At 38.6% G+C, this 27,821-nt stretch overlaps 1 protein-coding gene across 2 annotated transcripts in view; it reads left to right on the forward strand.

Annotated features, from left to right (window-relative positions):
* Positions 1 to 27,821, forward strand: part of TMEM135 (transmembrane protein 135) — a 185,584-nt gene that overhangs the window by 111,380 nt on the left and 46,383 nt on the right. For both annotated transcript variants that reach the window (XM_069883353.1, XM_069883352.1), the window contains one exon: positions 10,647 to 10,693. In XM_069883353.1, coding sequence (XP_069739454.1) covers positions 10,647 to 10,693 — 47 coding nt within the window. The remainder of the gene's footprint in view (positions 1 to 10,646; positions 10,694 to 27,821) is intronic.

Raw genomic sequence — 27,821 nt, forward strand, 5'->3', positions numbered from 1 at the left:
AAAGCATAGAATAGGACTAGGGATGTGTTCCAGTTGTCTGGTGTTAGAGCTGCCAGCAAGTTGTGTATCAGAGGGTTGATTAGTTTAAGAAAAGAGCCTGGACCCACTTTTCCAACATGACACGCTGCAAAATAGCTCTTCTCTGCTCTTTCAGAAGGGTTTAATAGTAAGATACTGCTGTTTCATTTGACAACTACTTTTTCCTGTTTTTTTTTTTCAGTCTGTGTATCCTTGAAAATAGTGGACTCTTGTCAAGAGCTTTAAGAAAGGCTGTTTCATGCCTCTGTTACAGTATGTTATAGGTTTATTTACTGTGATTAAATTAATACAGAAAACAAGGGAAGAGACTTGATGAGTGTTTTTTGAGAAAACAGATGAAGGATGCTAAAGTGCTTAACTACACATGTATATATGGAATTCATGAACTAGAAAATCAAGGGTTTAATTTTCTCTTTTATTCTTTCCTGCTCATCTGAGGCTGGCAGATGCTCCCCATTTTGGCTCAGTCACCTTCTACATTTGCCAATTATAATAATTTAATCATGATCAAACAGTGCTTTAACATGAATCTATATAATCTCTTGTGTCATAACACATACAAGTGTTTCTTTTGATCTTATCTGTTTAGAAATTGCTTGAGGGTGTTGCTAGTAGAAAGAAATCAGAAGGCTGTAACAGCTGGAGCAGTGTAGGTGTAGTTAAATTGGCCAAGTGCCCAATAATCTGACAAAATGTTTTCTACATTTTCATAAGCCTTTCAATTTTGAAGCAGCAGAAATGCTGCATTATTCACAAGTTACCTAATTTCAACTAAAAAAATAACCATTTTGTGGATGACCAAGATCATGACAGGACTTTTTGCCAGTACTTATGATAACTCGTAAAGTCCTCACCAAATACAGTGGGTTTCCAAGTAGAGAAGAACACCAGGTGTTCTAAATGTTTTGACTTAACAGGATTTATTAGAGAAAGAAGGCAGAACATTGCATAACATGAAATGTGTTCAAGGTGTTCGAGGCCAGGTTGGATGGGGCCTTGGGCAGCCTGGTCTAGTGGGACACGTTCCTTCTCATGGCAGGGAGGTTGGAACTAGGTGATCTTCGTGGTCCCTATTCTGTGATTCTATGATTCTATGTCTGGAGAGAGATGGTTCCATTTTAGGATTTGCTTTTGGATCTCTAGAAATTTGAGCTTGATATCTGTTATGCTCTTATACAAAACCAAATTATCTGTTTTCCATATAGAATATATTTTCTATCTTGTTTTAGAAACTTCCATAATGACGTTTGTGTGCAGGAACTGTGTGGCAGTTTAATAACACAATCACAATTTTTCTATTAGTGTATGAAAGAGCGCTGGTACCATGTAACTTCAGAGTAACTAGACAGTGCCACACTTTGTACATAGTCATACCCAACAGGTACTGAGAGTAACATTTGATTGTGCATATGTTTTGTTAAATCTGTATCAGAGCTTGGACTCTGTGTATGTATTGTTCAAGACCTTTACGTGCTTGTGGAAACTCAGGGTGCTTTGCATTCCGTGCTGGCTCTTTCTGTCTTCACAGGGCTGTGAAATCTGAGGAGTTTGTGGCTAAATACAGAGGTTAGTTGTTCAAAATACCCTGACCCTGCCTAAGGGAACTGTTTGGTCCTCTGAGGTGCTGTCTGTGAGGCAGCTCTGGCTTTGGAGAGAGCAGTGAATGACTCTGAGACACAAAAAGCTGGAGGGTTGCAATAGTGGTGGAGCTGCTGCAGGATTTGGGGAGTATATTCTCCCTTCAGCCTTTGCTGTGTTTTCACATAGGCCTTACTAGTCTTCTGACAGTCCTGAAGTCCGTATTTTATTCAATACTGAAATTTAAATAAAAGGAACAGATTCAGAAGCGATTGCTGAGGTGTGTACAAATGCACATTTTAGTATGTTCAGTGCATTCATTTTAAAGACATACGCATCAGTAATACTCTTTTCATGAATGCTGATGCTGCAGGAGGCCGTATAATCCAGTTGGATACTGGTTGACACTGGCTGGTGAATCTCACCACATTGTACGTCAAGTGTACGCAACAGTCTAATTGTGTTTCATTAATTCATCTTGCTAACCAGAGAAGTTGCCATTTTACTGGTCTGAACTTGACAGACTAGGTTCTAACCGTCGTTTATTGTTTTCTTTTTGTTGTCTTTTCTCATCCAGGCTGTTGTAGTGATACCCCATTCACCTCTGCATCTTCTCTTGAATAAACCAAAAGTATTGAGAGACTGGCAGCTTTAGTCTTAGTGCAAGTCATGTTCCTGGGCATTAAATTGCTCTTTGTAGCTGCTTCTTCTCTTTTGGGTTTTTGGTTTTTTTTTTAAGCTCTGTGACTGGTGAGAATAAAATAATGCTGATGTTGCTCTCAGGAGAATCCACCGTGCTAGCCCCAAAAGAGCTAAGAAGTGGGGGAAAAAGTGATGAAGGGCACAATAAAAACCTCCCCAAACGATTTCACTTGTTTGGGACAGAAAATAGAGAACTGAGGTGGAGCATGGGAGAACAGTTAGAAACTAATTCTGTGCTCAGGAAAATGGTTTGCCAAAGCCATTGCTGATATAATCTAGTAGTAAGTGGCTGCTACAGCCTTTTTCTGTCATGTGTCAGAGTGTAAGTGCTGTTTATAGCAGTGAACTCCAGCGGTTCAGCTGATACTATTAACAGGTTGTGGGTTTAAGGCTGAAGTCCTGCAATTCTGTTGACTGTCATGTGCAAGAACTGCCTTTTCAGCAGTGGTGACATCATGTAATTATTTACTGTGATAATTTCTGGCCTGGGTCATTAAATAATAGTAGAAAATAACTTCTTGCCTTGGGAAGAATCATCATCAGATTTTAAGGGGCTAAACATAATGAAATGCGGCTTGTCTCTTCACATAACTTCTTTTTGTATGTCTTCAGGAGTCTTGTCTAATCAGAAAGATTCTATGATTTTCGTCCCATTTAAACTACTATAAAATTATAGAAAAGTTTATGCTTTTTAACCAGGTATTTATTATTGGAAAAGAACAGCATGTCAATTTTATACAGTTCAAGGTTAGAACACTACTGTTTACATTAATGTAATGCGCAGGTAGAAAAGTTGTATTCCATGTACATTTATTTCCTTGGACTTGGAGTATAAGGCCATTGCATTAATCTGTGTGTCTATTTCCATTACTTTAATATGTTTTTTTTGTTACAAGGGGTCTTGCTTAAGAGATAAACTTAGTGACAAAAGCTGTAGAAAGCATTTTTATTGGAGCAAAACCATGTCCTGGTATGAAATTTAGGAACCACAAGCAACAGCTGACAACTTTGTATGATTTGCAACAATATATATTTATAGTTCTGCTCATGTAGCTCTGTGGATTTATGGTTAGAGCTAGTAGGTTTTATTAGGACAATTAATATGTATGGGGAAAAAAAAACCAGAATGACTGTTGGGCACAAAAATCCTTCCTCCCTTCTGAAGTAGGGGTAAATCTGAAGAATGGATTATGTACTCAGAAATCTGATGGTAATGTTAGCTGATAAAATAAAAGATACTAGAGCTACCATAGTACTGTTCAGCTGGATGTGTAAATGTCAAAGGATACGTACAAATTCTGTCAGCAGAGACAGCACTACGCTCTTCTGTGGGTAAAGGGCTTGTTTTAAGGATTAAAAAAATAAGTGAAATAGTTCTTTTGTTTTCTGGATCGTGTGTTTTAAGTGTAAAAAATTGTGACTGCTATACAAAGCTCCCAGATTTATGTACATAGATCACAAAATGCTAGTAAAAATGAAAAACTATATTAAAAAGTAGTCATTTGAGAAAGGAAGCACCTATTAGTACTAAGTTTTTACTGCTATGGCCATACTTGTAGAAACAATAATTGGGGATTGGTTTAAAAATGTATAGTGTAGAGTAAGCCCACTTTCTCTTTTTTGCAACTTTTGGAGGAAGTTGGGTCAAGTATTAATTATTGGAGGGAATTCTTTTAACTGGGTATTTAATTTTCCATGATTTTTAATAATAAATGTTTCCTCAGGCTGACCATAGCTGACAATACCAGACAGCGGTCAGGGACTAGGAGTGGTAACTGTTTTTTTATCATATTTAGCTCTAGCTCTCACACACATTGCAAAAGTGGTTGATCAAGAAGGTGATGGTTTTCAGGCTTCATGAATATGCGTGAGGTCAAGTGTTGATGTGCTGGTGGCTGAAAAAGCCTGAGGTCTTCTGTGAGCACTATCCAGTGTTGAACTGTAGCTCTGACACTAAATACTTCAACCAAGTGATATCACCAGTCTGTCTCTTTCGTCCCCCCCTTTCTTCATTTACATAGATTATGTTGTATCTTCAGTGATTTTTTTCTTTTTGATTACAAGATATATATTACCGTGTCTCAGACTTGAGCTCTATTTTTATTCTAACTGTATGGAAGCACCAGCACGCTTCAATTAGAGACTTTTTTACCCCAGGAAGTGTGGCTGAAGTGAAAATACTGACAGAAAATGCACGTAACCTTGGGATTAGGTAATATACACAAAAAAATATGAATGCATGAGACTTGAGAGCAGTTTTAATACTTTTTTTTAATACTTTTTATGTTGCCGTTCTTTGATCTATGATTTCTATCTGTGGATCTGACTGAGAGGGGAGGTTGTCTGTGTGCTCCTGCTGGTGTTACTGGGACTGCTTTCAGCCAGAGCTTTTGTGTTTGTGCTCAGAATTGGGAACTGCTGAATGTTGCTTGGTGATGCTGTTTGTATGAAAGCTAAGGTTTCTTGTGGAATAAAAAAAAAAATTATTGGCTTTGTCAGCCAAGAGAGATCTGGAAAAAGTACCTCCTCGGTTTTGTTAGCAACTTTTCTCTTTTTCTATTAAAGCTTGATATAGCACAGTAAAGTATAATCAACTAAATTATAGTGCTCACCTTACACACAAAATACGCTAGCCTCTCCTGGAGCATAGGGTTTTTTCTTTGTAATCTATGTGAGTCTCTTTAAAAATGTTAAAATATTTAGGGTGTGCCATTCTCATTATAAACATGTAGGTTGTAGGTTGTCTGCTCCTTGTATCTGTTCCTGCAGCTGGAAAGTTTCAAGGTCTGTGTGTTGCCAAATGCAATTTGTTGTCCTTGTGTCATAAATCAAACAGTGATGGACTCTGCAAGAAAAATCTGACACGAGACTTCCTGCTCACTAGGTTTTTTTAAGGCTTAAATGCACTCAATATTTAGAATTATATTTCTGTAGGCCTTAGTATTTTTCTTTTTTATTATAATTAATTTAAAATCTAAAAATAGAGATTGTATATTATAGTGAGGATCCTGCAAAAATTGTATAGAACGGGGAAGAGTTGAAAAAAGGGCTTAGTTTGAAAGCAGCTTAATTTTGGAGCAGGGAGACAATTTGACTTGTGTTTCTTGGTGCTGTGGTAAGAAGACAATGACTAGATGTGTTGGGATTGTGTGGCAGGGGTTTGGTAGCTGAAGGGCAACGGGGGTGGCTTCTGCTGGAGGCTGCTGGAAGCTGAGACCACCTGGCTCTGGGGCAGACACATTACTGGCCAAGGCAGCCAGCAGTGGTGGTAGTGCCTCTGGGATAACGTATTTAAGAAGAGGGAAAAAAACAGAGGAGTTAGCTGCAGTGGAGAGAAGGAGGAGGCACTGGCCTCTCTCCTGCCTGTGGCCCAGTTTCCAGGACTCACTGGACAAGTCACACGGGTGCAGCCCAAACTGGTGATGAGAGAGAGAAGTGGGATGTGGGAGGAGCAGCCCTACAGACACCAACTGCAAGAGAAATAAGTGTGCATGAAACACCAAGATCAGTGAAGAAGGAGGGGGAGGAGGTGCTCCAGATGCCTGAGAAGAGATTCTCCTGCAGCCCTTGGAGGAGACTGGTCGAGCAGGCTGTACGTCTGAAGCCCTTAAGGAGTCCTGATAGATCTCCACCTGCAGCCCATTAAGGACCCTGAGGTGGAGCAGATGGAGGTGCCCAAAGAGGCCATGATCCCATGGAAACCTACACTGGAGCAGGTTGTGGAGGACTGAACAGTGTAGGAAAGACTCATATTGGTGAAGTTTATGGAGAACTGTCCCATGGGAGAACACCACACTGGAGTTCTTCCCTGAGAAGGAAGGAGCAGCAGAGGCAATTTGCTATGAACTGACTGAAAGTTCCATTACCTGCCCCCCTGTGTGGAGGAGGCGGAGAGTATTAGAAGTAAAAGTTAAGCCTGGGAAGAAGGGAGGTGTGTTTGGGGAAGGTGTTCTTTTGGGGATCTGGTTTTATTTCTCAATGTCTTGCTCTAGTTTGGTAATAAAATGGATTGATATTTTTCACCAAGTCAAGTCTGCTTTACCCATGGAGGTAATTGGTGAATATACCCTCCTTCTCCCATAAGTTTTGCCTTTGTTTCTTTCTATTTTCATCATTAGAAGGGAAAGGAGTGCGTGAGGGGCTGCGTGGCTCTTTCAAAACTATGACACTAGGCTTTCCACACTGGGCTGTGCAGTTCACGTAAACCGGTCTGGTTTGGCTGCAGTTCTTGCTGTCCTTCAGTTGTCTAAATGTTGAGAGAGAGCGTGTCAAATATGCCCAGAGCATTGCAAGAAGTTGTTTGCCTCTGACAATTTTAAATGCCTCTGGTAAAGGGGGTTCTACAGTCTCTCACAGGCAATTTGTTCTAGTGTATCACTATCCTATAGAAAGACCTACTTACGTTATCTTCACTGTAGATTCAGCCCTGTCTTTCTCCTCGTGTACTCAGTGAGGCAGATTTGTCAGTATATGGTAATGATATGAAAGTAGTTGTCATGTTTGTCACTAGCTACCTATTTTCTAGTTTAAGCTGTCCCAGTGGTCCTATACTACACGACTGTTATTTTCATTGTGCTCTTCTGGAGTGCCTTGTCTATACTTTTCTTTAACTGTAGTGCCCAGCACTGTATATTGGGATGTTGCTACCACCAGGTTGTTAGTATAATACACTGCTATGTTTTACCTCCTCTGCTTCTAAGAGAGTCTGATATTTTATATCTTTCTGCAGCATTGCGTTGTGCCTGGCTATTTATTTCTAATCTGTGGAATTTGTTACGCTCTTGCACTGCCTACACAGTTGTTTCTTGTCATAGTTTTTACGTATGTGATTTCTCTTGCCAAGTTCTTCATATTTGTTTTTATTGGATTTCATCTTGTTGACTTTGGGCAATTCAGTCACTTGCCATGAAGACTTGGCCTCTGAAGGATTTTGTGAATTTGTGACATAATCTCTATTCCGCCATTCAAATCATTACTGAAGAGGGAAGCAAAACCTCTTTGGTGACCACAGGTAAAATGTCTTTTGGTTTGATAAACTGTTAGAGTTTTCCCTTGTAGTGTTCTTGAGCAGCTCTGTGCCCACTTATTTAATATAAAGAACTGCCAAAGGTGCATTAAAGTTCAGATAAATTACCTCTCCTTTCCTTAAAGCAGCTGTCAAAGAAGAAAATTACAGTAGTTTTAATTTACTTGTTTATTTTGTTGATTGTTTCTTATCATCTTGTTATCTAGATGTTTATAAACTGGCTGTTTCATGTAATTTATTCTAGAATAGTTGTGAATATTAGAAGTGGCCTGGTGGAGTGTCTAGTTTTCCCTGAGCTTCTAATTTGCAAAAAATGGTACCAGCTGCTTCTTTTCCACATGGCTAAGGTCTTCCACATCTCATTTTTTTCAAAGAATATTTTTAAGTACTGGAAGACATCTAATAATTATAGAGGTTGACTAAGCAAGTACTTTAAGTTGCTCAGATTTTGCCAAATAGAATACCGATTATAAACAAATTGATGGTAGGTGGATGGTGAGGTGGACTGAAAACTGACTGGACAGAACTGACAGGCTCAAAGGGTTGTGATCAGCAGCACAAAGTCCAGTGGGAGGACAGTCACTGGTGGTCAAAGTCCAGGGGTCCCTGCTGGGGTCAGTAGCATCTTCATTAATGACTTGGATGAGTAGGCAGAGCCTGCACCCTCAGCAAGTTTGCAGATACAGATGTGGGAGAGTTTTGGCCACACAATGTAGTTGTACTGCCATCCAGAGGAACCTCAACAGGCTGGGGAACTGGGCCGACAGGAACCTTATGAGGTCCAACAAAGGGAACTGCCAAGTTCTGCTGCTGAGAAGGAATGACTCCCAGCACCAGTATATGCTTGGGGCTTTTGAAAAGCAGCTTTACAGAAAAGAACTTTGAGGTCCTGGTGGACACCAAGCTGAACGTGAGCCAATGGAATGTCCTTTCAGCAAAGGAGGCCACCAGCCTTTTGGGCTGCGTTAGAAACAGCATTGACAGCAGGTTGAAGGAGGCAATCCTTCCCCTTTACTCTCTGCTGGTGAGACACATCTCTAGTGTTGTGTTCAGTGCTGGATTTCCCAGTATGAGACAGACATGGACATCCTGGAGTGAAGGGCCACAGAGATGATTAAGGACTTGGAGCATCTCTCGTACACGGAGATGCTGAGAGAGTTGGGAAGGTTTAGCCTAGAGAAGAGAGAGCTCAGATGGTCTCTTAATAATGTGTATAAATGCTTGTTAGGTTGTTACCCAACATATATAAAAAAAAAGTTGAAAAGGACAAGATAGAAAGAGCAAGAAAAGGAGACTATTTAGTGAAGTGTTTTTAATATGCAAAGACGTACTTTCTTTTCCTAGGAAACTGATTCTTTGCCATTTCCTATTTCTCAGTATCATTGCATTAGCTGTCAAGGCTTCTTGTCCTCCATCTCCTAGAAAAGACATCCAGAGATCTGATGATTGTTGCTTGACTGATTAAATATGAGTGGAACTTTGGAGGAGGGTTAGGGCAGGTCTTTTTAAGTAGAACTCAGTTTTAAATGTAAGTCTGCTTTTGCTGCTAGTTTAAACTGAAATGTATCATTTTCATCACTTAATGATTTCATATAAAATTATTTCAGCTGTTCACATTTTAGATGCAGAATTATAAAATACGATAGTACTGGTGAAGGAAAAGGAAAACATTGGGTCGTTTATACAGTGAATATTGTCTTGCGTGACCTAATTTTAAATCACATGCCAGAGGGCTTGGAAAAAAGGAATAGTCTCATGGTAAGGGAATTTTTCTTCTCTGGAAGTCATTGTAAACTTTTCCTATTTAAATTTTTATCACACATTTTGATATGTATCAACATGCAACAACTTACTGTTCTACATCTTTATAACCTTCAAAAATGCACGACTGCTGGCATTTCCATTTCTTTTTACCTAAGCTGTCTGTATCCTGTCATGATCAACACTGATGAGAATAAGTCTGTAAGGTTTTTGCCTCCTCGATGATGTTATGAATATGGGCCAGTGGATCTAGAGCAAAACAGTATTTTCTCACTCTTGGCCTTTATCTGCCTAACATGGCATGGATTAAAGCAGGTTATGAATTTAAAGCATGGTATAGCTGTTCCCCAAACACCTGTATGTGCAAGCAGTTCTACGGTCAAGGTACAACGGTTTGTTGGTTTCTCAGGGAGGATGGCTTCATCCTTTCTCCCCTTCTCTGCTCCTGACACCGAGGTCCCTCTCCTTCCCTTTTCCATGTGCCTGCTCTGGTGCTTTTACACTCTTCCAGCAATCTTCTTATCTCACTAAATTGGCAGAAGAATCCCCAAAGTTTTACTTGTTTTTTTCCTCATTGAGTTAGTTTTCTTCAGAATTTGTGAGCCGCTGTGCAGGTGTTAAGGAGCCCCAGCAGAGAGGATGGGAAGAAATAGGACATTTCCCTCTCGGGGCTAGAGAGCTGCTTACTTTGCTCACTGACTCTTGTGTAATCACATCGATAATCTAGAGAAAGGTGGTGATTATTCCAAGTGAGTTTAATGCTAAGGTAAACTACTAGAAAGGATAGTCAAGTTTTGGGATAGAATTATCTACTCTGAAACTTGCTGGACAGCACTTAAGCAGAAGCAGCTGTCTGGACAGGCATCTTAAATATCCCGCCTTTTAAACTGAAACTAGCAATATAATATTAGAATAAATCACAAAAGCAAAGACAGATGAAATATAATGTTTAGATTTCCATTCTATTGCTTTATTATATTTGTTCCATTGTTTTTATTATTTATTTATTATCACCTGCCTGGACTTGTGCAAAATATTTGACACAGTCCTGCACAACGTCCTCATTTCTAAATTGGAGAGGCATGGATCTGATGGATGGACCACTCAAGGGATAAGGAATTGGCTGAATGGTTGCACTCAAAGTTGCGGTCAACAGCTCGATGTCCAGTAATGAGTGGTGTTCCTCAGGGGTCGGTATTGGGGTTGCAACTGGATGGTCTTTAAGGTCTCTTTTGACCCAAACTATTCTATAATTATTATTTTATTATTTTATTCCAGACTGTTTTAAGTGGCATCTCTTGTTCTGTCTGTTGCCCACTACCCCGGTTTGGATTTTATATTTTTTAACTTCTACAGGACTGACTCAGAGTCCACTGAAAACAAGAATCTTTTTTTTGGTGGATTCAGACAAGCTTCCATTCTGGCCCATCAAGTGTGTAAATAAGTGTAACTTTTATAGCAACTGTTGTAAATTCTTCATGATCCAGAACATGCAGTAGTAGTGTGATGTATGTAATAATACTCTTTCTTCTTCTTGTAGGTCCTTTTGTTCTGCATCACAGCTGCTCTGTTCATGTTCTTTTTCAGGTACGTTGCTAGTATATCTGTTTATGTTTGTAAGGATTATTTTAAACAGTATTTCTAAGAGCTTACTTTATTTTTGATGTTCATCTGAAAACTTGTATACTCTTGACTCAGGCTTTCTGAATTGAATAGAGTGGTTCCATAGCATTAAAACCTCATTGCTGTGAATATAATTGGGCTAAAAAGGGAATTGATGAGGAGGATGCTTTAAATCTTCTGGAGATTATACTGATTGCTTAAGGAACCTCCTGTCTTCTTTTAATTAAGACCCTGGAGATCTAACATGACGTAGTATGAAAACCACTGGAATGCTGCTTTTCTTGTAAGTTCTTAAATATCTTACAGCAGGGAAGATAACATTTTTTCTTCTGGTGATAACAGGAGGGGCACAGAAAAATGAGGTTTTATAGTCTTAAATAGTATCAAATATTTGACGTGCGTGCAGGTGTGACTGCCTTCTTTTAATTTTAGAGTAAAATGGACCAGGTACATTTTCAGAACTTATTAATTGTATACCTTTATTAAAACAAAGAGGAGTGGAGTCAGGTGAAACACTCATTTTAGTAACTTTTTTTCCCTCTCAGTTTGCAAGGCATATCTAATAAATCACTTACCTTGTCAGTGTTTCCCCTTTAAATACCAAACATCTAAAATTTTCTGTATGTCTCTTGTTGGAAAGTTGCTTCTTAAAGTAACCTTTGACTGCAGCCCTTTGACTTAGAATTTTCTGTGGCATGTAACCATCTGTGGTTCTTCAAGCCCTATGATCCCCTGGTAATTGCAAAACTCTGGAGGCTGCAGCTTGTTGTTTTTGTAATTCCATTACTTATGAATTACTTACGGATATTGGCCAAGAACAGTCTGTGAATAAGGGAAAGCTATTAATTTAAAGGATTCAAAGAAGCATTCCTCCTTTCATCTACCACCCATTAAGACCCTTGTATTGGCAGTCTTCTCCTTGTTTTATTTTCTTCTGCTTCCCAGAGTTATGGCATAAGAGCCTTGGAGAATTTGACTTGTAAGGTTGAAGTTAGACACCTGTCTGTATGAATGCTGGTTCGAACAACACAAACCACTAAAATACTGGCCAAAGCTGTAAGTGTTGTATGATTCTGAAGGAAGCTAATTGTCCCCCGTTTATGTCTTGGGGAATGGAGAAGTGTTTTAGAGACCAGCCGGAGAGGAGAATGGGAACTGACCAGAGCTCAGAGATATTTGGTGAATTCCTCCCTGATCAGGCATGCCAACGCTGGCAATTGAATGGGCTCCAAAACACTTTCTCTTCTAAAATTAGTTTCTCCATGTCAGGGTTGATGGAGATCCTGTTGCGTAATCATAAGCAACATTTAATTCCTTTGTCCTTGATGTTGCAACAAAGAAATTAAAATAGAGGAATAGTAGTAGGATCTCTCAGGTAGTGAGAGATCCAACAGTTTAATTTTCAGGAATAAAACTAAACCTATTTGTAAACACCAACAAATATGCTAAGGCAGAGTAGGCTTATCAAAAGTAATTAGCACAGAGCAGGTGTTTGGTTTTGTTTGGGTTTTTTTTTAACTTTCTCAGTGTAAACAGTATTGTGACTGGAACTTCTTCACAGTGATTCATGTGTTACTTTCCTAAGGAAACCAAGTATAGATGGTCTGGGTGAAAATATCCCTGGGTACACATAGCATCCCCTGGACAAAGTTGTTGTCAGAGGTTGACTGTCAGAGCGTGTATTGACTGGTTTGACAAAGACCTGCTCATGTCCTCTGTTGTTTAAAAATTTTGTATTTAAATAACAATAAAGATTACAGTGGAAATGCTTATTATGTGTGAGGGCAAATCTGGGTGGGAGCGGCAGTTACTTCGCAAAACAGACTTGGAACTCAGGTGACTGCAAACTAGAGCTACAGTTTAAGAAACTATAAAGCTATTTAGTAACGCAAAAGCTGAGGTAATATAGCTGTGGGGAATCAGATGGTTAAGGAGTACTTTACTGAAAAAAAGCCCAACGGTAGTTGTTGCATGATAACCAGCCGAGTGTAAGTCAACGATGTCCCATTCCTGTAGCAAGGGAAATGCCAGAATGGCATGTGTAGAGACTGTGAGATACATAAAATCGACTTTTTGCGGTACTTAAATGTTAAGGTGTTTTCGCATCCTTTTTGATTGTTGTATGCCAAGCAGCATACAGAAGAGCCAGAGAAACCTCAGAGACTGATCTTGAGTTTGGAAACATGGCTTGTTTGAAAAGATAGATTGTGGCGCTTAGTTTAAAAAAAATGAGATGGAACAACTGTTATCATGTGTGTACATGACTGCTGAAAAGAAGAAAAGAGTATTCTCACTGGTTGGTATAGAAGGGGTAAGAGATAACAGAGCAAGACATTTCTCCTTAAAATGCTAAGTTGCAGCAGGGATGAATTCACTGAGATACCGAGGAAGGAAGTCTTAAGAAAGAAACAGTGAAAAGATTCCCTGGTGAGGCTACAGACTGTCTGTCCTTTCAGATCCATATGAAGAGATTTTGGGTAACATAGATATTTCTGCTTAATGAAAGAAATAGACTATTTCACTTCCTGAGTCTCTTCCACTTTTTGATGTGCATCAATGGCTCTCATATTGTGAAACGTTTGATGTAATAAACTGTCAAAGACAGTGGCTGGTAAAGTCTTTGAAGGAGAACAACCTGACTATGAATTGTTAAAGGCAACTTGCAAGGTACACTTGGAAAAAAATCCAAATTATTGATCTGTGCTATAGAAATCACCATGTTCTGTGGAATGTATGGAGTGGGGACAGGCAGGCAGAGGCAGGCAAAGGCACAGCACATCAATGCTCCAGATGGACAGAGGCATCTCTGAAAATTAGTAGAGGGAGAAGTGTGACTCTTCCACCACACTGAGTTGCAGCGTTCTTCCGCAATGTCTACTCCTAGAAATATAATAGGAGAGAAACAACACAACAGAGAGGTCACTTGACCAGTCTGCAGAGTTTCAGTCCAGCTTATCTCGACTGGGATTGCAGGTTGGTCATTGTCTTATCCCATATGTGAATTTATCGTTTATTTTTGATAAGAGTTTGGGCAACCCTCGGGAATCCTCTGTGAATCTATCCAGAGCCCTGGGGGAAGCAGTCTTCCCATCTCCATTATTATCTAAAGCAGAAAAGAATTGAGAGTTATTAAAGTGCATTTCCTCTGTTTAATGACTGAAAACAAAATCATGTCAGAATTGTAGTACTTTCAGAAAAGTCTCAGAAAAACACCTTATTCAAAGTCAGACCTGCTTGGCTTGTAGACTGTTTTCCCATGGACAATAAAATGTGGTTCACCACTGGCAAGCATTTATTAACACTGTCATCAGAGGTGGTTTTTTTGTCCTCCCTGCCCCAACAAAATGGCCTGAAAGGTGCTGAGAGCAGTAGCACTTGGGGTCACCAAGATCATATATAATCCCTTTAATCATTACAGATAAAATCCTAATATCTAAATGGTGTAATTTGAAGCTTAAAACCTTTCTAAAAAGAGACTTCAGTGTCAGTATACCTGTGTGCTACCTAAATACTTGAGAGTCAAATGACACAAGGAATAAAAGCAGAGTAGTCTTTACTTTCTGAGTTCGTATAAATTGCCTTATCTGAGGCTTTTGAAGGTAAGCAGCAGAAAGGCTCGAAAGCCTGTGTAATGGATCTGAGGAGTCCATTATTTAAAAAAAATTGAAGTATTCAGATAGTCTTCATATTCTTTGATATAGAAAAGGTTTCTCCAGTTGTAAAATGAATGCTCTTTACTCTCTGTTGGGAGGCTTTGTCCTCACATTGTGTTGACGTGCCACTCTGATCCTCTTAGCTCATCCCAGTGGCAGGTGTTTCACACTAGTTGAAAACTACCGAGTAGCCTTGATATTTGTCACTAGAATTATCTCAAAATTCTGTTGGACTGTTCAAATATTATTGTGTCTTTAGAGGAAAACAAGAAAAAGAAGAATTAAGAAGTAAGGTTACAGAGCTGACATAGTAGAATCAAAACCAGGAATAATTGCCCCAAAATAGGTAAAATGAGAAAGGAGTAAATTCAGAAGAGCTATGTAGAAAAGAAGACAGTAGGAAGAAAGAAGGAGAGAGTGACTGAAGAGGGAAGAAGTAAAATTATGTCAGCAGACAGGACAAAAAATAGAAGAATATACTAAGAAAATAGCAGCTGCAATGCAGATGATAGGTTTACAACAACAAAGTTATATTTACAGACAGAGGAAGCACATTTTAGCATCTAGGTTTTTTTTTGTTTTGTTTTTGGGGTTTGGTTTTTTTTCCCTTCTCCTCCGTACTCTCTTTCTGGTACTTTTCTTCTAACTTGTACCTCTGTTTTGTCTCAAAATGCGCTGCTCAGCTCCACTGAAAATGATGAAATTATGCATCACTCATTTGTGGGTAACTGTAGTGTACTGTAACTTGTACAGTGCAGTCTCCCGTAACGTGTGTTTAATGCACACCTATAGGAAACCACAATTGAAACAAGATTCTTTCCTTCCACCTTTTTTGTTTCTAAAACTTACATACAGAAGCATGTCTAGGGAGGGGAACATTCCCATATCTTTAGGAACTCATTTTCAGATGATATTGAGCTCCACTGGGAACATAATACTTAACACTTCCGTAAAAAAAAAAAAAGTAATTGGTAATGTTCATATGATGTTGTGTGTGATTTATTTAAAAATGTACTGTTTTTCAAAGTGTCTTGGAAGAAAAGCACACTGCTCTTTAAAAAAAAATATGGTTTGCATGGAATTGAGGTGAGTGGAAACGTTTTGGTTATACCATGATTTCATGTCATGTTATTAAAGTTCAAACAATTCATGGTAGTTTCTGTCTGCAATAGTGTTCTATAGTAATTGAATAGAGTAAAATGAACAAGCAAGAGGAGTCTCATTATATGTAAAATTTGATGTAATTAATGTTTTAGTAGCAGTTTTATTTTGAATAACACTCTGGATTTTTTTGGAAGGGTGAGGCAATGGCTCTGCTTTTATACATATTTGAGGAAATCCACATAATAGAAAACTTGCAGTCTCTGCACAGTAAATGAACACCTACATATAAATCCTATCCACATAAACTTAGAAAATCCAGCAATTTGGGTGAATATGTGTTGGCAGACTACAGCACTGGTTGCTATAGCAGATAATCCTTAGACTATATACTACCATTTTAAAATAGACATATGTTAATTTATCTGCCCTGAACTTTAGAAAGGAAAGCTCCCTGTAGGAGCTGAAACCAGCTATTATGGGAAGTGGGATGCTTCTGATGATTGATTGATCGCCAGTGGAAGATGAAGCCTGCCTTCTATAGAGATAAATGTTAAAATATTTTCCTAAACAATAATTTCAGACAATCAGAAGTTCTTGCTGTGATTTCAAAAAGCAGAACATGGTATTTTTCATAACTCAAGGTTTGCTTAACTCATAACAAGTTCCTGGTCTCATAATGTCCTTTATATATTATCCATTGATTGAAAATGGGTAATGAAAAATATAATGAAAAGAACATCTAATAAATGCAGATGCACTGGCATAGACTGCCATTAAGATGGAATATCAAAACTTGTGTAAAGTCACTGAAAACCTTTAAGAAAGGTCCTTTTGTTTGCCGAGCTCTTTTTTGTATCTCATTAACGAAATTCTAGCCTCCCAAATTACAGCTATTTGCTCTTCTTTCCCCGTGAAACACATATCCTATAATTTATTCGTATTTTTGACGTGGTATTTCAAAATGCCTGTATTTTCTGTTAAAAATGTGTGGTACCACTGCCATATCAGTCTCATGTAATCACCTAAGCTCCTTTTTGTACAGAAGCAACTACTTGAAAGATATTTGTGTCTTCTATTCTGCTCTCTTTTTTACAGTAGGATAAGCAAGCTTAATAGTAAGAGCTGCTATTACAGGGAATTCATATCAAATAATCTTCCCCTTTCGTATAAAGATTATTTTTAAGCCTCTTACATTTGCTGTAGGATTACAGAAGTACATTAAAAGTCCTCTGCTATTGAATTATTAGGTAATAAATCAGACAAAAATAGCAGATGAGAATTTTTTTTGTGTTTATATATGTTTTTTACTATCCTTATATAAACATCTCAAATTTGGTGTTTCAAAGCATTGTTTTGATAACTGTCATGAAACTTGATTTCTTAGGTATTTTAGATGACCTGGTGAGTAGATGAAAATGGCCAGTCTCATAAGAAATGCCATAAATATCAGTCAGTTTTATTTCGTATGAGCGAAAGTAAAACATGGTATCGCAGGAGGGGGTTGTGGGTGAGAAGTTAACCTTCCAGTTTAACTGTGACGCTTCTCTGGCAGAGCACTGCTTTTAGCAGTTGTGTATGCTTAGTTCAGATGCGAATATGGTGAGATAATCTATAATCTGTTTGTACACCAAGAGAATAAAAAGTGAAAAAGTAATTTTACTTTTGTACATTCGTGCTTTTTTTTTTTCTCTCTTTCATACTGTTTTACCAGATTTCCACTACATTTCACTTTTTCTTTTTTTGACCCTTTAAAACTTGCAGTGCCGTGTAGGATTGTTTTGGTTTCAATGGAAGTTGCTGCCAAGTTTTGCAGAGCCTTGGTCCTTGTTCCCTGCTACATTCATAGGAGAGGGAGACGAGTCTCCCCAGGCTCACATTGTATATCCCCCTCTATCTCAAAAGGGATGTAGTAGAGCTAATGAGATGTCTTAAGCATTATTTTAAGTGCAAGAATTTCAGATAACTAGCTTTTCATACAGGTAAGAAGAATTTATTGACTTAAGGGTGTCATAAAAAAAGTATACTAGAGCTTGAAATTGTAGTGTCCAGTGGGATGTGGTGGGCATCTCATAGATTTGGGAGCTTCTCCTGATGATGCGCTTTACCTTCCTTTAATAATCTGCAGTGGCTGCTGTAGGACGTACATGAGCATATCCCACTCTTTCTATTTCTATCTTCTTATATTTGCAAGTACAAATTGTTGCTTCTCACATGTTCATTTGGGTAGTGTAGGAGTAATGGGATGATAGTGACATTGATAAAAATAATCAGTTCTGATTTTCAGTCTGGCATTGAAGACACCCTTACAGGAGTGAGATCTTGATTGGGCTGATAGTGCCTGTTGATTCATGTAGAGTTTTATACGCCAGTCTCTGATATATTAAGGTATACAAGAAAAAAATCAAAGAGGCCAGTTCCTGTCTTGTGTGGGCTTAATAGATGTCACAGAGCTGCCTGTCTAGCTGATGATGGCACACCAAATTTAATTGCATAAATCTACGTGGAATATATCTAGAGTAATGCCTTTCCTTAAAGTTTCCTAGAGACTGTATTAAAATAATTCTGAGAGGTGGTGAGTGTTAAGAATTCGTGAAATGCTGAGAGGTCATGGAAGGTGGTTTTCCTAACTTATTCTGCAAACATGGCATGCACTGTCCTTCTGTTTCATGAACCCGTTTTTTAGCTGTAATATGAAAAAAGGTAACTCGTGTTCTGCTAATAAGAGCAAAAAAGGAAGGCAACATACAAATACACACACAAGTATGTGCGTAAATGTATGTGTGCTTGTATATTTCAGTAATAATTTTTCATCACCAAAGTCTTCGGATGGGAATGACAGGAAAAAGACATCATAGAATTAATTCTTTCCTGTGTGGAAAAACTGTGTCAAATATTTGAAAGCCTCATTCTGAATTCTAAATAAGATTACTTTAATTTGTACAGTAATATAAGATACAAAATTACAGTTAACTTTATCATCTCTCTAGATGCTTGTGAAGAGTAAAAAGAGAAACCATTTATACTTCTGGTGCATCCTAGAGATGTTTTGATTTTATCTTTCAAAAAGATACATGTCCATGTTATCATTAACTTGTTAGTGAATTCCACATGCATTTTTGGAAATATTCATCTGATGTCTGTTTTGCTTTTTTTCCAATTTGGGTGTGGCATTTAAAGTATGCCTTTACTTTATGATACTGAAATGTTACTAGAGCATGCTTGTTTTAGTCTTAAGATACCAGGAGTTACTGGACTAATTTCCTGAAAATATCCTGAGAGGAAACTTTTGACATTTTGATGATGATCATTAATTGCTCGATGCCTGTTGTATTTACAATTTCTTGTGAGGAAATCAGTCTTTATTTGTTGCACTCGTTATTTTACTGTCAGATGTGGTACGGCTGTTATGCCAAGCCAAGCAGAGTCCATGAGTATCTCCACTAAGAGATTATGGAGCGCACATCTGTATGCATTGCAGGGAATGAAAACAAACATCAGCATCTGTATTGTGAGGTTTAGGTGTGCAAAGGGATAAGCATAAATATTTTTACAGTATCTCAAACACTCCTTTCGATAGTACATTTTAGGAGGAGAAAAGCACCTCTTACAAATCAAAGCGACTCTTACCTGGTGCCGTGCTGGTGCCCAGTGCTGGTCTCTGCCTCCCTTCATCCCAGCCGGCAGCTCTGCAGTCTCTCCTGAAGAGCAGGGGAGAGGATAGGAAAGGTGAGATAGAGTCCACGACAGCAGTGGTGGTGTTATTATTGGAGATGGATGATTTGTGTCACTTTCCCCGTTTTGCGATCAGTTGTTGGCAATGGTGACGGGAGCCATGGGGTGGGAAGGGGGTGGGAGGAGGCGCTGGGTGCAGCGGGGAGAGGGATGGTCCTCAAGTGCCTTTTAAAATGGTGTCGTCTTTGAATTCCTCTCACTCCTTTGACTCTGTATACACTGTATAGACTGATGGGCTATGCTGAGTGCCAGCACTGGCTGCTTCCCTTTTACTTGCTTTTGTTATCAGAAATGTCAGTTGAACAGAGAAGAAAAGAAATATGCGAGGAGGGAAGACAGAACAGTATCCACGGAGAAGGAGTAAGGGGCCAAGCAGGACAGGGTTTCCACCACACATGAACCAGCTGTAAGAGAAAGAATGGGAGATGGTTGGTTTCATTGTTAGGGCTGTGATGCACCTTTGTGTCTTTGGTTTTACTAAAACTCTTCAGGAAGAGTTTGTAATTAAAAACATATTGGATCATCCAAGTATCTAATTTACAAGTCACTGGGTAATTTTTTTTTTTCTTGCTTCTCGATCTATTAAGGAACCATTATATACTCTTACAGCACTCTGTGTCTTCAACTCTGTTTTTATATACCTAAGCATTACCTAAACCTTTATTATGCTCAAATGAAATCCCAGAACAAAGGTGATTATTATTTTATTGGCTTTTTTTTTTTAATGAATACTGCCTCAAATCCTTTGAACCACCTTTTCTGTTAAAGAGGACTTGTCAGTCCCAGTTCATACTATTTTTCACTTCATCTTTCAACTTGAAAAGGTGATAGTGGATTGAAATAAGTAGGTGTGTATTTTACTGCTGTATTATACTCGCCTTCAAACTAGGTCTATTCTTGACAGTATGATTAGATTCAAATGGGAAATACAACTGTGTGGGCTGAAGTTGGACTCGATGATCCGGTGGGTCTCTTCCAACCTGGTGATTCTGTGATTCTGTGAAGTTGGGCTGTTTTGTTTTTATTTAACTGTAGTTAAAGCATGCTGCTCCTGATTCTCCAATATGCAGAAAAGCACAGTGGGCTTTCTCAGCTGTCAGTGACTGAAGAAAGTGCTGTCTTAATTTCTGTCTCCTACCTTTCATTGTGGTTGCAGCTTTTATTATTAAGATACACTGATACATCTGTTCTGTAGTAATACAAGATGTGAAAAGTCAAGAAGATGCTCTTAAAGTGGATGACTTCTCTTTTGTTGCGCTTCACAGCTTTTAAAGAGGAACAAAACCACTCGTACACTAAACTCAGGTGGCTTGCTTCATTATTTCTCTTGAATTAAGCAGTGCAAATGATTTTACATTTGTGTGGGAAGAAAGGAATACATTTCAGTAAGTGTTGTATGCTTTCCCTTGCCGCTTTGTGTGGTACACGTGCCAATTTGCACTCTATTAAACAACTGAAGCAGGGATTTCAGTCCTGTGTATAGACTGTTAAAAATGTAACTAAATAACTAGGGGTTTTAGGAGTTAAAGCGGAACACCAGTTATTGCAAATAGTTCATTGCATTTGCTAAAACAATAAGCGTACGCTCTTACAGAAAATGCTAACTTTTGAATATAATATGAAGATATTACATTTAGTTTTTCATATTTGGTCACTTGTAGACATATGGTATGAAGGCTCCAGGAATTTATTTAAACCTGTTCTTTCCAACAGTAAATCTTGTCTGTGTTTTAACAGATTGCTTTACATGTAGTTGGATCCAGTTGCACAGCATCCTTAAGAGAGGAAATACATTTCCTACAGACAAGCAGTGCAAGAATTATGGCTGTACAATAGGGAGTATTTTTCCACCATTATCACTTTTCAGTGGAGATTCCTTTTCAGATACGTAACAGTGACTCAGTCAACCAGGGAGGTGTTTACCTGCAAGGTGATCTGGTGGTAGTGGGGAAAAGCTTTTGAGGGCTAAAATTTCAGGCGTCTCTGACCAGAGCCATCCCTAAAGGAAGAAAAAGAGGGTCTCCGCCTCTGCTTCAGGTTTTGTCTGTCAATCACAAAGGGCTTTTGTCCTGCTATCATATTCATGTGCCTGGGCTGTGGCTATTTATCATCTTCCTGTCATCCTTAAATGCAAAATAAAAGAAGGGAAATAGCTTCTGGTTCTCAGGCTTTGGAATAAACTGTTTGTGGCTGCTGGGGTCCTCTGTGTCCCAGATGCCCTGGAATGCCTCCTTTGGGGTTGGGATCACTGGCAGTGCCGCACATCGCTTGTGTGGCTCCCAGCTTCTGAGGCACTGGTCAGAATAAGGCTGATGTTACAAGTCAGATGATGAGAAAGCAATTGAGCTTCACAGATTTGATTTCTTTCTTTGATCCTGGCATTTAAGTGTCAAGGTCTGCGAGTGGAAGCGTTGTGCGGGCAAGATTTCTGGCTGCTTTCATCCTAGCGCTAAAAAGATCCATTCACAGGGTGTAGGCATGGGATTTTATTTTTGCAGGATTTCAAACCTTTTAAATATATTTTGCCTGAGTTTATCAGCAACCATTATAGAAAGTTTTTCCTTCCTTTTTTTAAACTGTTTTTCCTGTAAGATTTTTTTGTTGTGTGTATACCTTATAGTAAAGATCTGGCAGCTTACTGACTTACCCCTTCATATACATTTGAGGCACTTTACATTTTGCAGCTGGAATACTGAAGAAAAAGTTTGAAGTAGCCTGCAGAAGGTCAGATGCAGAATTTGTGATAGCAGTGCCTTTGAGCCATAAAGTTCCAGTCCAGTCTAAAATCACAAGGCTGCATCTCCTGCATTTGTGTTACAGGGCATTATTTAACTTTAAAAGGTGGGGGGCGTGGTACAGAATTGCTGTCACAGAATTAAGGAAGAAGGTGGTTCATAAGCAGTTGTATAACAGGGTACGTACGGTTTTAAGCCGAATAGATGCAGACTCTGTAGATGTATTTTTCATTTCTTTTTTCAGCAGAATTATTTTGGCTTTCTGAGTGAAATGGGAATACGAAGTTCGGTTTTCCTAATATTCTCTTTTCTTTTAACCAAAAGAAAGACTAGGGAGAGAAAAGGAGGTGAACAACGAACAGATCAATCAACTGTAAAAGTTTTTTTTTTTTTTACTTTTTTAGGTATCTTATGCAATGTTTACATGTGCGGTAGGATTTGAGAGATATAATTCTGCAATATGGTGAAAATTATGTTGCTTTAATACTTTTGTGCTCTCATTTCTCTTGTATTTTTTTTTACTCTCCCAGCTCCTTGGCTTAATTTCTTTTTTTCCGACTGTTTCCTGCCTGTTCTTCCTGTTTTTGCTGCTGCTCTATTAAAAGTAGCTGTCTCATTTTGCTCAGCTGAGGGATATGTCTGTGTAGTTGCTTATTTAGTAAAGCAAAATCCTCTCAACATTAAAAAAAGAGAGATCCCTTTGAGCAGCAGTCGTGAAACTTCTAACAACAATCTGTTTATTTACAAAACACATCTGGGAACAAAGAGTCACACCAAGACATAAGTCATGATTTGTAGAGGATGGACTAGATTTTTTGACTGCTGCAATGCTTTGTCAAGAAACTGAACTGCAGTTCTTGCAGACACCATCGCAGTCATAAAATACAAGTCCTGGACTGGTAGCTCATACTCATCACATGTTTCTGATTTTATAGCAGTCAAGGCAGAAAATCTCCTTTTCATGAAAAGCAGAAGGCAGTTGCATTACATTAGAATCTATGTATTTTGTTATGTGTTTATAAAATAAATAGTCTTTTTATTTATATAAGGGTTGTACACAGTTAATATTTTTACATGTAGCTACCACAAAACTTGTGTATATATTTACAGTCCCTAATGGGTTTTAACATATGACATTTATATTTCATTTTAGAAACAGGCATATTTTTAACTACAGGCATTGGAAATACTTGGAATTCTGTTCCTGTGAGCTAATTGCTGACTAGAATAGGAAAATAAGAGCTACTTTGTGGTTAGATGCTTGTGGTCTTTCTTTTGGCTTTTGGCCCTAAGATAAAATGTCAGGGAAAACACACTAATGGATAATGGTATCAATCAGGGTATCCTGGACATAATTTGAAGCCTGTCAAATGCCTGCCACTTGATAAATATTGAATTACATTTTTCTTCTTCATTCTACCTTCTGCATATACATTGTTTGGTTAGAAGAGTATAAATTATGTCGTGGATGATTTTCACAGACATGCCTCAGTTCATAAAGTCTCAGTTTCACAGAAAAAGAAACTGCTGTGAAAAACCAGCTTCTTCTGTGAAACTGAGACTTTATGGGCCATTTCAAATATTCTGAAGAATGAGACATTCTTTATTCACTTTCGTATGTTTTGATATATTGACTAGAAACCATACTGACGAAAGATTTCTAGTCTCATATTTTTAGCCTAAATAATCCTTGCCCCAAACTAGCCAGATCAGTTTAATATAATAGGAAGCTGTAATTCAGAATCTGACTCTGCTCTTACTAACATTAGTATCAAACCATGGGTCTAACTGTCGGGTGAAACTATACTTCAGAAACTCCGTGGCAAATTTTCAATAGATTTTTAAGAAACTTGAATTTCACTTATGATGTGAATAAGAGAATTGTATAAGTAAATAGTAAGTGAGGAAAAAAACTGAAGAAACATTAAGTTAAAACAGTCATTCAGAGTTGAGAATTTGCTCTGAAGAGTAAGAATTAATGCATTTTAGGTTAAAAGTTATGATTTTTAAAGTAAGAGTAACACCTTAAGTATTTTAAATAGTAATTTTCTGCTATGTCAGAATACTGTGAGAGATTTTTATCTTTATAAATTTGAATGAAAGCATATTGAAATTTTTTCAATGAAAAATTTAAGCAATATTTTACCCAGGATCATATAACTGCCAAAAATTCTGGGTTGTTTCCTCAAATACGCTCTTTAAAGACACTTTAGAAGAAGTAAGAAGTTGAATAACAGCCTGCATAGTTATTGGTCAAGAATTAATTGTGTCAAGTCAATCTGGCTTCCTTCTGTGAAAATAAGAGGCTCCGTTGATTCAGAAGTAATAGAGGATATCATATATCTTCAGTAAGTCTTTACACAGACTCTCATGTGATGTTCTCATAAGCAAGGCCTCCATATGCTGTAGAAAAAAATCTCCTACTTGAAACTGCCTGAAAAACCTTGGTACTGAGTTTGCTGTCAGAGTGGAAGTATTTTCCAGGAATAATTGGTTCCATCCACAGATTTAATGTAGACTCTGTCATCATTGTGGTCATTAATAAAACTATTGAACAATAAGACCCAACCAGTCTTCCAAGATACTTGTTTCTATCCACAGATTTAATAAATATGTCATTCAAAACAGTTTGGCAGATTGGAGAAATATTCCCAAAATTTATGTTGCAATTTGGTGGAAGGTTCTGTGCTTTGGAAGGAAGAATTAACTATACAGGCAGAGAATTTGGAACCTCTTCATAGGTCACAGCTCTTCATGGCAGGACCTTGGAGTTAGACTGCAACCTGAATATCGAATCACAGAATCATATAATAATTTGGGTTGGAAGGGACCTTAAAGATCATCCAGTTCCAATCCCCCCTGCCATGGGCAGGGACATCCCACTAGATGAGGTTACTCAAGGCCCCATCCAGCCTGGCCTTGAACACCTCCAAGGATGGGGCAGCCACAGCTTCCCGTGGCAACCTGTCCCAGTGTCTCACCACTCTCATGGTGAAGAAATTCTTCCTAATGTCTAGTCTAAATTTGCCCTTCTCCAGCTTATCTCTGTTCCCCCTTGTACTATCACCACAAGCTTTTATGAGTAGTCCCTCTCCCGCTTTCTTGTAGGCTCCTTTCAGGTACTGGAATGTCACTATAAGATCTCCTGGGAGCCTTCCCTTCTCCAGGCTGAACAAGCCCAACTCTCTCAGCCTGGCCTCATATGGGAGGTGCTCCAGCCCTCGGATCATCTTTGTAGCCCTCCTCTGGACCCGTTCCAACAGCTCCATATCCTTCTTATGTTGAGGATTTCAGAACTGGACACAGTAATCCAGATGAGGTCTCACAAGAGAGGAATCCTCACAGGAGAGGAATCTCCTTATGAGGAGCGGCTGAGAGAGCTGGGGTTGTTTAGCCTGGAGAAGAGGAGGCTGAGAGGAGACCTCATTGCTCTCTACAACTACCTGAAAGGACGTTGTAGAGAGGAGGGTGCTGGCCTCTTCTCCCAAGTGACAGGGGACAGGACAAGAAGGAATGGCCTCAAGCTCCGCCAGGGGAGGTTTAGGCTAGACGTTAGGAAAAAATTCTTTACAGAAAGGGTCATTGGGCACTGGAACAGGCTGCCCAGGGAGGTGGTTGAGTCACCTTCCCTGGAGGTGTTTAAGGCACGGGTGGACGAGGTGCTGAGGGACATGGTTTAGTGTTTGATAGGAACGGTTGGACTCGATGATCCGGTAGGTCTCTTCCAACCTGGTTATTCTGTGATTCTGTGAATAGAGGGGCAGAATCACCTCCTTTGACCTGCTGGCCACACTTCTTCAGATGCAGCCCAGGATACGCTTGGCCTTCTGGGCTGCGAATGCGGACTGCCGGCTTATGTCAAGCTTCTCACCAACCAGCACCCACAAGTCCTTCTCTTCTTCTCTTCCCCCACATTGTGTACTGAAATAGGGGATTGCCCTGACCCAGGTATAGGACCTTGTACTTGGTCTTGTTTAACCTCATGAGGTTCTCACAGCCTCACTTCTCCAGCCTCTCCAGGTCCCTCTGGATGACATCCCGTCCTTTTGGTGTGGGAACTGCACCACTTAGCTTGGTGTCATCTGCAAACTTGCTGAGTGTGCACTCGATCTCACTGTCTATATCATTGATGAAGATATTAAACAGTGTTGGTCCCAGTATGGACCCCTGAGGGACACCACTTGTCATGGATCTCCATCTGTGATGGATACATGATTCTATATAAGTAAAAGTGCAGCATGCAAAGCACATGAAGTTATCATTGACCTCTCCTTAGTGTTGATAATGTACGCTGTAACAAAATTCAGTCTATACATGGACAAGTTGTGTTATGTAGAGTAGAATGAAAATTATCAGACATTTATAGATCATAGTCTTTCAGGACCTTGAAATTACTTGAAATGTTTTATTTAATCTACAAAAACTGATAATCTTCTCATGTATGCAGTGCTTCTCTAATGAGGAAAATAATGAATTCTCTTTGTTTAAAAGTAATAGAAATAGTAAAATTGAAGCAAGGTAGATGCAGGTTGGAAATAATTATGTTGGAGAAACTTTCTAATATTGAGACTCACTAAACCATGAGATAGTTTCTTCACAGGCAGGGAGATTCTGTCATTCAGTTGTCCATCATGGAAGATGAGGTTAGACATGAATAATGGAGAAGCAGTCCTTGTTTCTGATGGAACATGGACTATATTCTGTTCCTACTTTCTCTAATTTTAAGTGGTTATTCTGTATAACTTGTGAAATAAATGGAAGTGTAAGTATGATTCTCTCTCTGAAGCTACATGTTGATTCTGAGCTCAGGAGGACTACTGAAGTGGGCAAGCATTTATAAGCGAAGGCTAAATGGATGGCATCAAACTAGCATGAATTTTGGTATTTGTATTAGATTTTTTTTAAATAATAAAATTTCTGTTGCCTGCAGGAATTGTTCCTGCATGAGGAGTGAACTATTGCTCCTTAAAGAGAATCCATTAGTAATGTTACATTTTGTGTGTGTTGTGTAGGTGTCAGAGAAGAATAAATTGTGTTTAGCAGTGGAATTTATTAGGAAGGACTGCTAGCAAGATAAATACTATGTCACAGAAGTAGTAGAGATCAGCCCTGAGAGGGAAGTGACATACTAAGTAGTAACTGGAACACCTGTGTGATTTAATGCAATACAAACATGCCTGATAGTCGTTGTATATTGGATCTCTAGAACATGCTTGTATGCATTTGTTCTAGGTGTGCAAGGTCTCTTGTAGGAAAAAAAGAAAAAAATATGAGACTGTAGCCCAGACCTTTATTCAACAGCATCTGTAAAGGGCTGTTAGAAATCTTGTCAGTTTTCAAATCCCATCAGTTGTATGATGGAAGTACTAAGTGGCTTAAATATTTTCCAATTATTAATTTCCTCATTTAGAATTTCTTTTTTTTCTCTCTGTTGCTGTATGAAGAAGTAGGTAAATAGATAACTGCCTCTAGCACTTGAGGAAGAACTAAACAAATAAAATACTTGAAATGAGAATGTAGAAATAAATGGAAAAATATCTTTCTAGAATTCTGCTTCAAGTTTATTCTTTTAATTTTGTGAATAATATTTGATAAAGCAAAAAAGTCATTTGATTTGATTCAACTTTTGCAAAGTTGTATTTTAGACCCAGCTAAAAGGAATCCCTATCAGGTCTTTTGCATTTGTCACCTTCCAAAGCTGACTTAATGAAATTGGAATTTAACTCATCCTCTGTTGTCACTCTGTAATTCAGTCTGACAGGTTGCTGATAATTTCTTGCTGATACACCTCTTCTCATGGGTACAAACCAATGATAAGCTTACTGTTGAAAGCTAAACTTTCAAATCTTTTAGATATTTGGAGCATTA

Source organism: Phaenicophaeus curvirostris, chromosome 1 (assembly GCF_032191515.1).
Source record: "Phaenicophaeus curvirostris isolate KB17595 chromosome 1, BPBGC_Pcur_1.0, whole genome shotgun sequence".
In the NCBI taxonomy this organism is placed as follows: Eukaryota; Metazoa; Chordata; class Aves; order Cuculiformes; family Cuculidae; genus Phaenicophaeus; species Phaenicophaeus curvirostris.